The sequence below is a fragment of the Pipistrellus hanaki genome (genome assembly GCF_964339955.1).
Source record: "Pipistrellus hanaki genome assembly, chromosome: 19".
Classification (NCBI taxonomy): Eukaryota; Metazoa; Chordata; class Mammalia; order Chiroptera; family Vespertilionidae; genus Pipistrellus; species Pipistrellus hanaki.
The window spans coordinates 7,247,616-7,262,731 of NC_140521.1; the positions used below are offsets into that span (position 1 = coordinate 7,247,616).

General features: G+C 38.4%; 1 protein-coding gene across 1 annotated transcript in view; it reads left to right on the plus strand.

Annotated features, from left to right (window-relative positions):
• Positions 1–15,116, plus strand: part of PPTC7 (protein phosphatase targeting COQ7) — a 42,721-nt gene that overhangs the window by 18,104 nt on the left and 9,501 nt on the right. Inside the window, exons 2-3 of the mRNA XM_084867552.1 lie at positions 6,896–7,075; positions 12,483–12,681. Of these exons, the coding sequence (XP_084723678.1) occupies positions 6,896–7,075; positions 12,483–12,681 (379 nt within the window). The remainder of the gene's footprint in view (positions 1–6,895; positions 7,076–12,482; positions 12,682–15,116) is intronic.

The window sequence follows — 15,116 nt, forward strand, 5'->3', positions numbered from 1 at the left end:
GACTTCACCTTCAACTCTGCAGTTTGTGTGGTAGGAAAGCAGTGATTCTTACCCCAGTCTGTGAGCTACCCAAGGTCCCCAAGCCACAGTTGAGCCAAAACACATTATTTCACATTAAGTATTTGGTATTTAAACAGAAGAGCTAAAGTTGGAGGAAGAACATATTTATTTTTAAAAGATTGACTTTGAGTTTCTTTGCCTTCTCTGTATCATTTCTTAACCCTCTTTATAGCATTTTCATTGCTTTTTAAGACAAAGCAACAGCCCAGAATAGTCTGGAAATTACTCTCTCTAGTTAATGAAGTATTCTGGACAGTAGGTATGACTGTGTGTATTCATATTCATTTTAATTTGATTAATTAAGCAATTTCATGTTTACTAAGCTAGAAAGGACTATTTTGTTTGGAATCCTAAAACATAAAATGAACTGTTTATTTCTGCTTTGAGCCAATACTTGAATTTTGTTAACTCTCCTAGATAGATAGTTCCTTTTTTTTTTTTTTTTTTAGCAAAATTTCAGTTTTGCTTATAAGTTCCATTTATCACAGGTTGAACCTTCCTTTCCATCCTTTCAGCTTCATTGCTTCAGCTGTTGAGTTAACTGTTCTGCTTAGAGGTCTTGAGTTTGAGGTAGGGTTGGTTTCTGGAGAATGAGAAATGCAGATTTCGTTGTTATTAAAGCAGAGTATTATTAATGCTTTGGGGAAACTTCTTGCGAAGGGAATGTATCACTTGCTTATTACAGCAGGAAGAACATCATCTATAATTATAAAAGCGTAATATGCTAATTAGACCAGACGTCCTTCCAGACGCGCTGAGAGAAAAGCTCTGGTCCCTGGTGCCTGCCAGTGGCCAGCGGGAAGCTGGTGCCAGCAGCTGGGAGAAAGAAGGCCTGCTCTTGGATGAATTCTGTGCATCGGGCCACTAGTGATTTATATAATTTCACCTCTAGAGAACTGAAGGGACTGTTAGTTAAAGTAAGTTGTACTTTTGTAAATAACTCAACTGTTATATATATTTTTGTCAGTAATACTGCCTTTTTGTTCCCTTTGGGAATAATTATTTGCAGATACATTTCACAGTTCTGAATCACAGGGGAGTGTTCTTAATGCCCAAATAGTTGAGGCTTCAGAAATGTTGATCTGTTCCATTGGCTAGAAATTGAATTTGTATTCTGACCTCATTTTTCTCTAGAGGCTTCAAGTTTGTGATGCCTCTAGAAATAAGGTTGACTTGGAGAACTCTATAGATTGAGGAAGACCCTCATCATCTGAAAAGAAGCTGGCTGTAGCACTGCAATAAATTCTGTCTAACCAGCTTCCTCATTAGATTAACAGTTGCTGCAGAAAGTGTAAAACCAGATCCTTATTCCTCCTCTTATAATTTAATTCTTGTGATCCAACCAGATTCTTACTCAGTTTCTCCTCTGGAATTTCAATTCACTTATTAAGTACCCCATCCTAGTAGATAGAGGTTTCACTGATGGAAAAACAATCCTGTAGAACCATCTTACTTCATTAGGGGATGAGAATCCTATAAAATGCCTCAAGACAATCAAAGATGCAAGGAATAAAGCTGTTACCTTAGAATACCAATTAATATTTGAAATTATGCCGGAGCCAAATTCTTCTTCACTGATGCTTATATTAAAGGTGAAATTGAGTATTTATTTTTGGGGCATCACTTTTTCGGAAATTGTTGGCTTTGTAACGAATTTCATGCCATCTGAAGATCAGTGTAGTTGGGAAGTTTTAAGAAGAAGGGCAACCTCATGGATAAGTCCTGGGGAGACTCAGACTGATGTTGGCTTCATTCAGTCTTTTAAGGAGATCCTTTTGTAGTTACACAAGTCACCATATGCAATTGGAAAGATAAGATTTCAATTGGAAAGATAGGAAATATTTTATTTATTTTTATTAAATCTTTATTGTTGAAAGTATTACATATATCCTCTTTCTTCCCCCATTGATCCCCTCCAGCCCATCCCTGGTAACTATAATTTTTTAAAATATATTTTTTACTACAGGCCCGGTGCACAAATTCATGCATGGCCGGACCCACCCTGATTGGGGTGAGGGGACAACAGTGCCTGTTGGGGTAAAGGGGAGCCAATCGGGGGCGGGACTGGCTGGGGGGAGGGGTCATGGGCAGTTGGCCAGCCAGCCTGGTCCCCTTGTTGAACTTGCTGTCAAAGGGGAAATTTGCATATTAGCCTTTTATTATATAGGATTGATTTCAGAGAGTAAGGGAGGGGGAGGGAGAAACATCAATGATGAGAGAGAATCATTGATTGGCTGCTTTCTGCACACCACCCACTGGGGATTGAGCCCGCAACCCGGATGCGTGCTTGGACTGGGAATTGAACCGTGACCTCCTGATTCGTAGGTTGATACTCAACCACTGAGCCACAATGGTTGGGCTATAGCTATAATTTTTAAATAATTTTTAAAAATGCTCTTACAAAAAGATACATTGAAGTGATGTATCCATTTAAGTGAGATATAACAGAATTATTTGTTCTCCTCTCTTAATTCTTCACTTTAGAAAAACAGTCCATGGAAAACATAAAATATTATATAAAAATCATAAATATTTTCTAATTGATTATTTTCCACTTCATAAGACTGCCATTTCTACATAAATGGTACAACTAGAGGAATCTTCTGTGCCCTTTAGTCTTCTCTCAGCCTTTTGCTCAGCCATTTCAGATATGGAACCATTATCTTAATCTAATAATTGTTTTAATTGGATTTTGGGTCAAAGGAAACACTTAAGCTAGACTATGTGCTCACAGAATGTTATTAATGGAGACATAAGATGATTACGGGGAATTAAAAGAAATAGCTTCTATGTTCAAAGTCTTTCTAATTAACTCAGCCCACCTTTTCACCTCTCTTCACCTCTAAACAAATTATATCATTCTGACAAACTGGATTACTTGGCCTTCATCGGTTATCATATATGTGATTGTAATTTGATGTCTGGAGTAAGAATGCAGTTCACAAATGAGCTGTTGGGCCAGGAATTCTCATTCCTAAGATAAGATCTCCTTGAATTTATTACTCTCCCGGGACATCTCATCTGCCCCTTTAATGTCAGTTCCGGATCTTTGCCAAAGCACGGGCTCAGATTGCCTTCCCAACAGCAGGCACGTACCGTAGTTCCTGATTTCATATAGAACATTTTCTCAAAAAAATGCTCTGACACCTGAAACTAAGTACACTGGAAACAAAACCTGGCGTCATTCCCACCCCCTTTCCAACTGTCAAATCGTCTATTCAGTACTCACCCCTGAAATTCAGAAACCTACTGATAAAAAAAAACAAACCCTATTAATAATAGAACATAGGTATCTTTTGTATTTATTTCTTTATAATTCCAGTGATAAAATTTTGCAGCTGACTCCTGACTTCTGACCTCTCCCAGCCCATTTTCTCCACTGCTATCAGGATTATTTTCCTAAAGTATAGATTGGATTATATCACTTGTATCCTGAAACCTTGTGGACTTATTATTTATATCAGTGCTGTCCAGTAGAAATATACTGTAACTACATATATGATCTTAAATGTTCTAGTAGCCTCATTTTAAAAAAAGTAAAATTAGATATAGTTCATTTCAATTTAACCCAATATATGTAAAATATTTCATCATGTTCAGTAAAAAATTATTACTAAGACATTTTATATTTGCTTGTTTGTTTTGATATTATGTTTTTGGAATCCAGAGGGTGTTTTTCATTTAATAGCACATCTCAATCCAAACTAACCACATTTCAAACTCAATAGCCACGTGTGGCTAGTGGCTTCCATATTGGACAGCACAGGTCAATAGCATAAAGTTTAAGTTCTTCGTCTGCAATTTTGGACCATCCACAATTTCAGCTACTGCTCTCCATATTTCAACTTCTCCCCACTCACTCAGGCACCAGCTATACCTAATTGTCTGCCATTCTTTTTCTTTTATTATTACCGTCCCCTGTCTGTGGAAATCTCTCTTTTTTTAATCCTCACCCGAGGATATTCTTTCCATGGATTTTTTTTTTTTTTTTTTTTTTTTCCTGAGAGAGTGAAAAGAAGGGAGGAGAGAGAGAGAGGGAGAAGGGGAGGGAGAGAGAGAAGGGGAGAGAGAGAGAAAAAAAACATCAACAGGAGATACATTAATTGGTTGCCTTCTGCACTCACCCTGACAGGGTTGGGAATCGAAGCACAACCAAGGTTACTTGCCCTTGACTAGAGAATCAAACCTGAGACTCTTCTGTCCATGGGCTAACACTCTAACCACTGAGCAAACCGGCCAAGGCAGCAGTCTTCTCTTTTAATATTTGTTTTCTTTACCGCTAAATGAAATTTCCCTTTATATCTGGATTAATTCCACAGTTTAAATGGTGTCCTCTCTTTTTGTTCGTTGAAGTTTTTGCTAATGTAGAAGTAATTACCTAGTATGAATTAAACTAGGTTTCAGATGTACATGTGAAAGGTTATTCTAGTTTTAGCCTGATTCTAATCCCAACTATGGTTCTTCATATTATATAACTTATTCTTTGTAAGTAAATTATATGTACATGCTAAGGCTCCCTCCCGCTCCCCCAGCTGTATTGAAAAGTTTATATGATTTTCTAATCTCTTTTTGCCCTAAGGAGATTTAGCCAATGGAATTTTGCCTGAGTTCTTTTTCCCATATAAAAGCAAACAGGTGCCTGAAAAGGTTGCACTCTATTCTGGGAGAAATCTGATTAATGTTGAAGGACTGTGTCAGGTCAGACTTCATAACCTGCTCACAGATTATTTAGTGAGTGCCAGGATCAGCTCTCAACATTATCTCAGATTTTACTGGTTTTCTTGTGAAGGGCATTTGTAGATGAAGCCAGTTTGTATATATAGTAAATTGTGGCTCTTAGATCAGAAACTGGTTAAGAAGAAATTCTTTCCTGGGGCAGGCAGTAATTTGAAAGAATGAATGATTCATCAGATGGAGTTGCAAGGATTAAAATTGCATTCTGTAATTTAACACAAATTGTTGCATTTAAATCCATGGTGGAATCTTACCCCTAGTGATATAAGAATTCCTCAAAAGAAGTATCTTTTAAACAAACTCTCTTAAATTCTCTTGGGGAAGGACATGGGGAACATGTACAGTAGTGTCAACAATAAAAACTTGAAATAAGAAAGAAAAAAATTACCTTAAGAATTTTTAGGGTATCCTCCCAACTGCTTGAAAAACACAGAAAAGCCCTGGTCAGCGGATAGAGCATAGGCCTGCGGGGACTAACGGGTGCAGGTTCGATTCCAGTTAGGGTCATGTATCCTGGTTGTGGGCGTGTTCCCAGTGGGGGAGGGGGAGGGTGTTGGAGGCAACTGGTTGATGTTTCTCCCTCATGAATGTTTCTGGCTCTTTATTCCTCTCCCTTCCTCTCTATAAAAAAATCAAAATATGTATTTTTTAAGAACACAGAAAAAAAGTGGTACTTCTTTATGGCAGGGTAGACCTGTCATCCTCCATGCTTCTCTTCCCCCTACTGCCCCCACCTCCCACCCCATCCAGTTCACCTGTAAGTCCTTTGTTTCACCAGATCCCAATCCCTGCACTCTAACTGCACTGCCGCCATTTCGCAGTGGAGTTGCTGAGACTCCTGACTCATCCCTTCTTTCCACTGTTGTTCTCCACATCAGGCAGAAGGATTTTTTATTCTTCTTCTTCTTACTATTATTGAGACTTTATTAGTATACATTAATTAAAAATAAAAAGCAGATGCTATTGATTTTAATAATGTATTCTCTTTAACACATTATATCCCAAATATTATTTCAATATGTAATCAATATAAAAGTTAATGAGATAGCTGACTCTCTTTTTTCATATCAAGTTTTCAAAATCCAGTGTGCATTTTATACTTAGAGTACATCTCAGTTTGGATCAGCTCCATTTCAAGGCTCACTACTGGCAACATGTAGTGGCTGTTTTATTGGAAAGCTCAGCCCTGGACAGGATAGTGGTTTTCTCTTAGGGAGGAGGAAAGGAAATGGGATATATTCTTAAATTTGTTCTGTATTTTACAGTTGTTGACTAATATTTAATGTTAAAAGATTGAGGCTTTTGATATTCTTAATGATTGCCAGCTGTGGATCAGTTGCATTGTCACTAGCATCAGTACCTTTTTAAAAAAATCATTTTACATTCTTATAAAATACAACAAAATGAATAGCACAAATTTCTTCTGTCCTACATAATAAAAGGCTAATATGCAAATTGACCAAACAGCGGAATGACTGGTCACTATGACGTGCACTGACCACCAGGGGGCATATGCTCAACACAGGAGCTGCCCTCTGGTGGTCAGTGCACTCCCACTGGGGGAGCACCGCCCAGCCAGAAGTCAGGCTCATGGCTAGGAGGCACAGCCGCAGTGATGGGAGCCTCTCCTGCCTCCGCAGCAGCGCTAAGATGTCCGACTGCCAGCCTAGGCCCACTCCCAAGGAAGAGCATACCTGAGCTGTCAGTCGGACATTCCCCGAGGGCTCCCTGACTACAAGAGGGCACAGGTCAGGCTGAGGGACAAGCCCTTCCCCCACCCCCTGAGATCTAGCCTGTAGTACAATAATAATCCTGCTGAAATTGTACTCTTGGCTGGTAGGTAATGTCACTCTGTGGTGAAAGATCCAATTCTAAGTTAGAGAATATTGCTTAGGAGTATTGGCATATAATATATCAAACTTGAGCACTTTTTATTCTGAATTTCAGGGTAAATATGTTTACTGGTATGTAGTAAAATGAACTGTCAGGAGGAGATGGGTAGGAATTCCTGAAAAGTTGGTAAGAACATCCTTTAAACATAATTTATTTATTTATTTATTTATTTATTTATTTATTTATTTATTTATTTATTTATTTTTAGGAGTTGCAGATGGTGTAGGAGGATGGAGAGACTATGGAGTTGATCCGTCTCAGTTCTCAGGGACTTTAATGCGGACATGTGAACGGTTAGTAAAAGAAGGACGGTTTGTTCCGAGTAATCCCATTGGAATCCTCACCACAAGCTACTGTGAGTTGCTGCAAAATAAAGTACCTTTGCTTGGTAAGTAGATATCCTATGTGCTTTCCTCTTTTTTTTATTTTTTTATTTTTTTTATATAAATATATTTTATTGATTTTTTACAGAGAGGAAGGGAGAGAGATAAAGAGTTAGAAACGTCTATGAGAGAGAAACATCGACCAGCTGCCTCTTGCATACCCCCTACCGGGGATGTGCCCGCAACCAACGTACATGCCCCTGACCGGAATCGAACCTGAGACCTTTCAGTCAGCAGACCGACGCTCTACCACTGAGCCAAACCGGTTTCGGCTGTGCTTTCCTCTTTAAAGATGCCCAGGAAATGGTTAACAATAAAACCAAAAAATTAATCAGCCTACCTTTACGCAGCGTTTGATAAAGAAGCTATTAAATACTATTTACTTACAAAATACTGCTTGGAGAGAATGTAAATAGGTACAACCTCTTTGGAAAACAATTTGGAATTTTAGAATATAGTTAAACATGAACAGATAGTATGCTCCAGCAGTTCCATGTCTAGATCTATACCTTAGACTAGAGAAACTCTATAACATACCTGTGTATCAAAGAGTAGGCACAAGAATGTTTATAGCAGCGCTATTTATAATAGCAGAAAATTGGGAACAATCTAGATGTCCATTTATAGTAGAAAAACACTCTTATAATAGAAAAGGAATGATTTAAAGCTGCATGCAATACTCAGGAGCAGCCCTGGCTGGTGTAGCTCAGTTGGTTGAGTGTTTTCCAATGCACCAAAAGGTCAGGGGCATGCGGAACGCAGCCAATTAATGTCCATATTTCACTCAATGTTTCTCTCCCTTCCCCTTTTCTAAAATCAATACAAACATATTTTTTAAAAGTATTGTTTAGGGATTCTAAAATATGGTAAAAGGAGAAAGGAAAGCAAGTGATTATATAATTCAGGATAGTGGTTCTTTCCAAGGAAGGAAGGAATGAGTGAGGTCTGGCGTGAAAAACTCAGTTGTTTACCTGTGGGGAGTTCAGGTGGCAGATAGATACCCCAGACTAATCAGTTAGCTGAAATAGCATGGCACAAGATAGAGCCCTGTTAATCTTATTATTAGAAAATTTACAGATACCCAGTGCTTATTTGGTATACTAATAAAGCATCCTTTGGCCAAGCTTCTACAGTTATTTGTTAAATGATTTCCTGGAAACGTACCCAGCAGCCTTCTATGTAGAACTTCAGAAAGGGTGTTATTAATTTTCTGCTAATTGCTAGCATCTTTCTGGTTACTAGCAGGCCCCCCCTCCCAGTCACCATCCGCATTTAAAATCGGCCTCTGTTCAGTAGTATTGGAGGGCTCTACTTTGTAGAATTTTGCCTTCAATTTAAATCCTTCTTAAGAACGGTTTCTTTTCATTATGCTGCCATCTTCTGTTTTCTCTGTGCTGTGATTAACCAGCTTATTTCTAACTGAAGAGAAATCTTGCCTTGAGGTTTCAATATACTGCTTTGTCTTAATCTGCTATTTTGGGCATGCAATTTGGAACTTGCCCGGCATAGTGAAAGATCCTAGATTCTCTTTCTAGTACCTCCTTGTCAACTTGCCATATGATTTTAAGCAAACCACTTAACCCCCTGACCCCTTGCTTCATACATTGAATGGAGAAGTGTGTGTGTGTGTGTGTGTGTGTGTGTGTGTGTGAGAGAGAGAGACAGAGAGAGACAGAGAGACAGAGAGACAGAGAGAGAAGGCAAGCGAGTGCCAGGGGCGAAGGGATTGTAGGAGGGTGGGGGGGGGGGGTTTGCAATTAAAGCTTCCTGCAGCACTCAGAAACATGTTGTGGAAGGAAAAGAGGACATTGCAGAATACCATCTAATAGTCTAACATCTAAAGAGAACCTATAAACAAGTTCCAGAGGCCTGAATGTTTCCATGAATCCTCTGCCCCGTAACCTTATGCATTTATTGTGACTTGAAATAACCAATTACAGAGAGCAGCTATCCTATTTTTGCACTTTGAAAGCTTTCTTCTTGCTAAATTTTTTCCTTATCCTTACTTCCCTTTTTGTTTACCCTCATGTAATTGGGAGATCTTAATAAATTTAAGGACATATCAAATTTTTTTTTACATTGAATATTATGGTTTTTTCTCCTAACAGATACGTTGAAATAATCCTTTGTTACCATGTTTGACACACGTGTACTTCTTTCTTACCTAATCTACAATATCTAAGTTATTTGTAACTAAATTTAAGCATGCTAGTATTTTGGCAGAGACAGACTGCTGAGTTTTATTAAACCTCAGATATATAATAATTGCAAATAATGATAATTTACAAGATTGGGTAATTTTTTTTTTAATCAAACAATTGCTATACACTATTGATATGAAGGGCAAATTGATAGCGGTAACCACTTTTTTCTTTAGAATATCTAATTGCTTTTAGATCTGAGTTAACATCACAGGCTAATTGTTAGCATATATCTCCCCAGAAACCCTTAAGTAGATTTAGGTCTTATGAAGCCAACATATCTTAAGAATTTGAGGGGTCATTCCTAATAAGCTTATTCTTTTCTCTGTTTGCTACATTAAAGGCTTAGTCATTTATAAAATAAGGGGCCAAGTGATAAAAACATTTCCATTTTAACATGAGGGATTTACTGGGGTGCCTGTCTGGATTGGCTAGTCATCTGAGCACTCATTGCTGTTGTTCTCAGCATCTCTTCCTCCTTGCCTGCTTGTTCCTCTCCAACCACCTAAGAGTGATAAGGTCTTCTCCCAGAATTAGGTTGTTAGGGCTTGAGCCTTGTGCACACATCAGTAATTTAAAGAGGCAAAGGAGGAGTGTACACTCCATGCCCAGATGATTCTGGAAGGCCAGGCTTGCCTTTGTTGGTACTGCTTCGCATATTAAAGCTCCTTCACTCCTGAAGACCATTTTGATCCTAACTCAGCAGGTTACTGCTACAACTGTAGCAAAATGATAGTCTGAGTTTAATAAATCAGCCTGAGCCCTTACTGCAGCAAAAATTTCAAGGCTGTGCTACTCATCTGTCATTTTTTTTGTTTTGTTCTCAGATTCCATCAGCTTTCAGAAAATATTTATATTTATTTTTCCCTTTGCCTCTCTCATTATAGAGTTTAGTGACCAAGAAACTAGAAGAGGGGGATGGAGAACTGAGCAAGAATATGTGCCCCATGTTATTCATATTTTTGACAAATGGCTATTGGGCAGAACATATTTTGTATGATGATTCTATTAATGATAAATGATTGTATTTTTCAGTGCATTGAGTTAAGAAGGAAGGGTAATTGGCTATTTTGGCTCTAATGTAAGCTATGGAGTAGGTTATCTGACAGCACTTCCAATTGTTGCAGTACCTTTGTTTTTCTTTGACATTTAATGAATAGAGACTAAATAGCATTAGAGTGTCAGGTTAGTACCCATGTATATACTGTATAGAAAACAACAAATTGGAATTTCTGAACATTAAGATGAGCCCAATGCTTATATTTAAATGTTTTTAAATTATTAAGTTATACATTTTCATTTAGAAAAAAAATATTAGCAAAAATTAAATTAGTGATTATGCTTTCTGTTATTTTTCTGTGCATGTTTGTGCATAGTATAATGATAATAGGAATTGAGTCTACTGTGTGCTCACAACAGTGCCATGAATTAGGTTCATAGGTACTTTGTTGTTGTTAAATATTTTTATTGATATTTAGAGAGAAGTGGAGAGGGAGAAAGAGAAACATCAATATTTGGAGCAGAACAATGATAAGCTACCTCCTGCACACCCCCTATTGGGGATCTAACCCCAAGCCCGGGCTTGTACCCTGTCCTGGAATTGAACTAATAATTTTTGTGGTGCATGGGACAGCACCCAACCAAACGAACCATCCTGGCTAGGGCTCAGTGGTACATTTATTCACCATTTTGTTAGGAAGAAACTGAGGCCTAGAGAGAATAAGTGACTTGCCTGCCAGCATTTGCACAGCTAAAAAGTGATGGAGCACTGGGATTTAACACAGCTAGTTCCACCCCCTATTTGTTTCATTTTGCTTAACAGTTTGACCTTTGCCTACTATTGCTTTTTTTAAAAATAAATTTCAGTTTTTGATGTATAATTCTTTAAGTTTGGTATCCTTTTTTTTTTAAGGAAACTTCAATACTAGCTTGTAATTTACTTGTTTGACTTAAGTTATCCTTCCTTTTTAAATATATTTCTTTAACACAGTTTTAGTTGCTATTAAAAAGCTAACACTTGAGGGAACAAAGATGACAGCATAGATAAGCACCTGTACTTGCTGCCTCTCACAACCACATCAATACCACAACTAAACAGCAGAACAACTATCACCAGAACTGCCGGAAGGCTGGCTGAGAGGAAGTTCCATAGCTAGAGAGGTGAGGAAGGCGCATTGAGACTGGTAGGATGTCTGGAGGCCATGGAAAGGCCTGGCACCTGGATGTGCTGCTCTTTTAATCGAAGGGAGATACAAGCTCCCACTTGCTCTGAACTCCAGTTCCAGGCAAGACTCTGGGGGACCCAGGCACATACAGGGAGAAACATGTTTGATACACTGTTGATAACAGCATGCATTGTCTTCTTTTGATTCTTGTTAAACTAGTAGACAAAATAGTAGTGTGATCATCATTTTTTATGTATTTCTTGGTCAACTGCTTATGTTTTGTCTTTTTTTCTTTAGGTATAAGTTTAAATTTTAGTACTTGAAATAATCTTACTAGTTGTAATAACAACCTTTCATTCTGGGGAAGGTCATGTGAGCTATGTGCTGCAAAGGTACATGGAAGCTTTTGCTCTCTACTTAGAATGTGGTCTCTTCCATCTGAACATTATTATTCTCTGTAAAGTGAACAGGTTGATTCCATAAGCCACCTGGGAAATTAGTCTTGTTACTTCAGAGTAAATCAGTTCCAATAAAAGTTCTCTGTGACCTCAACAGATGGGAATCTGGTTAAAAATTGTAGTTGCGTGCCCTGTCTTAAATGCTAGTGAATTTTGTGGAGGCTTCCTACCAGTGACTAATGAGAAATGTCAGGGAAATGTAGCATTCTCATTCTGACATTTAAGTATTAAAGCTTAATATCTCAACAACATGCTTTTGAGCATTTGGCATAGATAATAGCACTATTGAAATGAAATAATACGGTTAAATACCAGCCATTTTTATTGTTTTCTTTCTCTGCAAATGGAATAATTCAGATCAATGGCTCACTTACTATATATCATACAAATTCCTTTTTCTTTCCCAGCATTTGGATCCTGATCGGGTTATTAATGACATTTGTTACGACATGGAACATAACTAAGAAAGATCCTTTTTAATCAAAGGTTCAAATTATGGCATGTTGTTCTTTGAGGTAATATGATAGAAATAAGTGTACAAAGGCAGCCTTGGAAGAGAAAATAAATGGAGACCATTTTTGTTTCTAGGTAGCAGTACTGCCTGCATCGTGGTGCTGGACAGAACTAGCCACCGCTTACACACAGCAAACCTGGGCGACTCAGGCTTTCTGGTTGTCAGGGGTGGCGAAGTTGTGCACCGATCAGATGAGCAGCAGCATTACTTCAACACTCCATTCCAGCTCTCAATTGCACCACCAGAAGCCGAAGGAGTTGTCTTGAGTGACAGGTAATTTCCCCTTTCGCTCATTAAAGTGTGAACAGGGCGTGGCTTACTCACAGGTTCTCTCCTATTCCCCGCAACCACAGTGGCAATAGGCAATTTCCATTCCCAAATGAGAAAAAAAAGGAAGAAAAGAAATTGAGAATGTTCTCATCAGGAGAACCTTTTAGTTTGACTTCGAAAGATATTTTGCATATACTTGATATTGCAGCCAAGTTGAATTCTGATAAACACCCAATAATTTACAAGACTGAAAATGCTATTTCAAGCTTACAAAATATCAATTTTTCATACCAAGATCACATGGTATGTACAGTTGTGTTAAATTTTGATGGAGAAATTTTGCTGGAGTTATTGTTCATGCATGCCATTGTCTGTGCAAGATTTTGCATATGTTACTAGGGAAAAGTACAAACAGGCATCTGCTTTATTTATTAGAATAACCTCCTGATTCTCAGGACCTCCTACTACATGTGTCAAATAGAGCTTGCAGTCCAGGCAGAACCTGTTGGGACCAAGTTAACCTACAGGAAGTGGAATCAAAAGAGGTCTTGGATATTTTCTGTGATGATGCTGTTGAGGTGTTCTCTTTTTCTTCTGACACCTTCCCTCCATTCTTTTTTGTAATCCTCACTGGAGGATATTATTTTCATTGATTTTAGAGAGAGTTGGAAGGGAAAGGAGAAGAGAGAAACATAGATGTATGAGAAAGATTCATCGATTAATTGCCTCCTGCAACACACGCGCCCTAGTCAGGGCAGGGATGGAACTTGCAAACCAGGTATGTGATCTTAATGGGGAATCGAACCTGGGACCCTTCCATGTGTAGTGCTGTTCTAACCATTGAGCACACTGGCAGGGCCCTTATTTTTAAATTGGGAAGAGTACTTATTGATACAATCAGTACTTTTTAAAATCAACTTTTACAGTTTATCTTTTCTAAGATCAGAATACAGACAAGGCTAAGACAATCTCAGATTTCATTGTCTGTAACAACCTTGTAAGACATAGGACAAATGTTGATAATTCATAAATGTTGTTAACTGGGTGATAAACATTTTATAAAAATTGAAGCATTCTAGCAAGTATCTGTTATCTCTACCTAATAGTTCTTATAAAACCATATCTTAAGCCCTAACTAAGATAAAGTGATTATTCCACCATCTTTTATTTTTGTTAATCCTCACCTGATGATATTTTTCCATTGGTTTTTAGAGAGAGTGGAAAGGGGGGGGGGGGGGCTCGCGGAGCCAAGGAGGGAGAAATATCAATGTGAAAGAGACACATGTGCCCTTGACCAGAATCGAACCTGCAGCCCTTCAGTTCAAGGGCTGATGCTCTGTACACTGAGCCAAACTGGCTAGGGCATCACTACCATCTTTTAAACTGTAATGAGTATATTACATAATGAGGTATTCAGTATCGCCCATCTAAAATCTGTTGTTAAGAAAAAAAAAATCTGTTGTTGACTCCTAGAGAGAGGTAAGCATTATTTACTTTCAGATTAAGACAGATTACCATAAGTGGGAGAATACTTTATTATGGGTCCTTCTTCAGTGGAATACACATTAATATTAACCATATTGGAGTGAGCAAACCTTAGAACCCCAAGGACTTGATAGATATTAACTTCAGCTAACAGTTTTTAGAGAACAGTGTTTTAATTTTTCTTTATTTGATGCTTCTTGATTTGGCTCCTGAGTGCTAGAGCAGCCCTGCCTTATCTCACTCACTATCTTTGGGAGAGTCTGATTAGGGCAGCACTTGGCCCGGCCTGCCAATGAGGTGGAGGTTTCTTCCCCTGGAGCCCAGAGACAGCTTATTAGCATGTGATTTCAGCTCGTGTTTCAGTGCAGTCAAAAGTTTCCAGCAGCACAGTATGTTCAATCAAAACGGGCAGAACTGCAGCTGGCAGAACACCAAGCTCATGGGTGGGAGTGTTGGGAGAAGAGGACAAATTGTCCAATGGTGGTGAGTCTCTCACAGGCAGAATAGCAAAGGACACTCCTGTGGAAAGAAAACCTCAGCATAAAATCGAGCTTCGGTGCCAACCTGGTCATTAATCTAAACTTCTAGAATCTGATTAGCTTCCAAAGACTGAGCAAATGTGAAGTGTCTTGCATTCTCTCTTTATTCCACAGAAGAAATCAACCTGATTTCCACCAGTTTTAGTTCCCCCGCCCCCTGCTGTATCTTAGCTATTAATCCATCTTGTCTATAAACTATTATTTTAACCTTGACTTACGGGTTTTCTTTTAGTAGCTGTTTTTACAGAATATGTATTGTATGAATGTTTAAATTAATTTGTTCCTTGACAAAGCCCATCATAGAACTTGTAGATGTGCTGCTTCTTTCCTCTGAGGAGACGATGAACCAGAAATTTTCTCAGTGCACTTTTGAGGCATTTCCCAGCAGGCATGGGTGGGTTTTTAGCTTCTTGT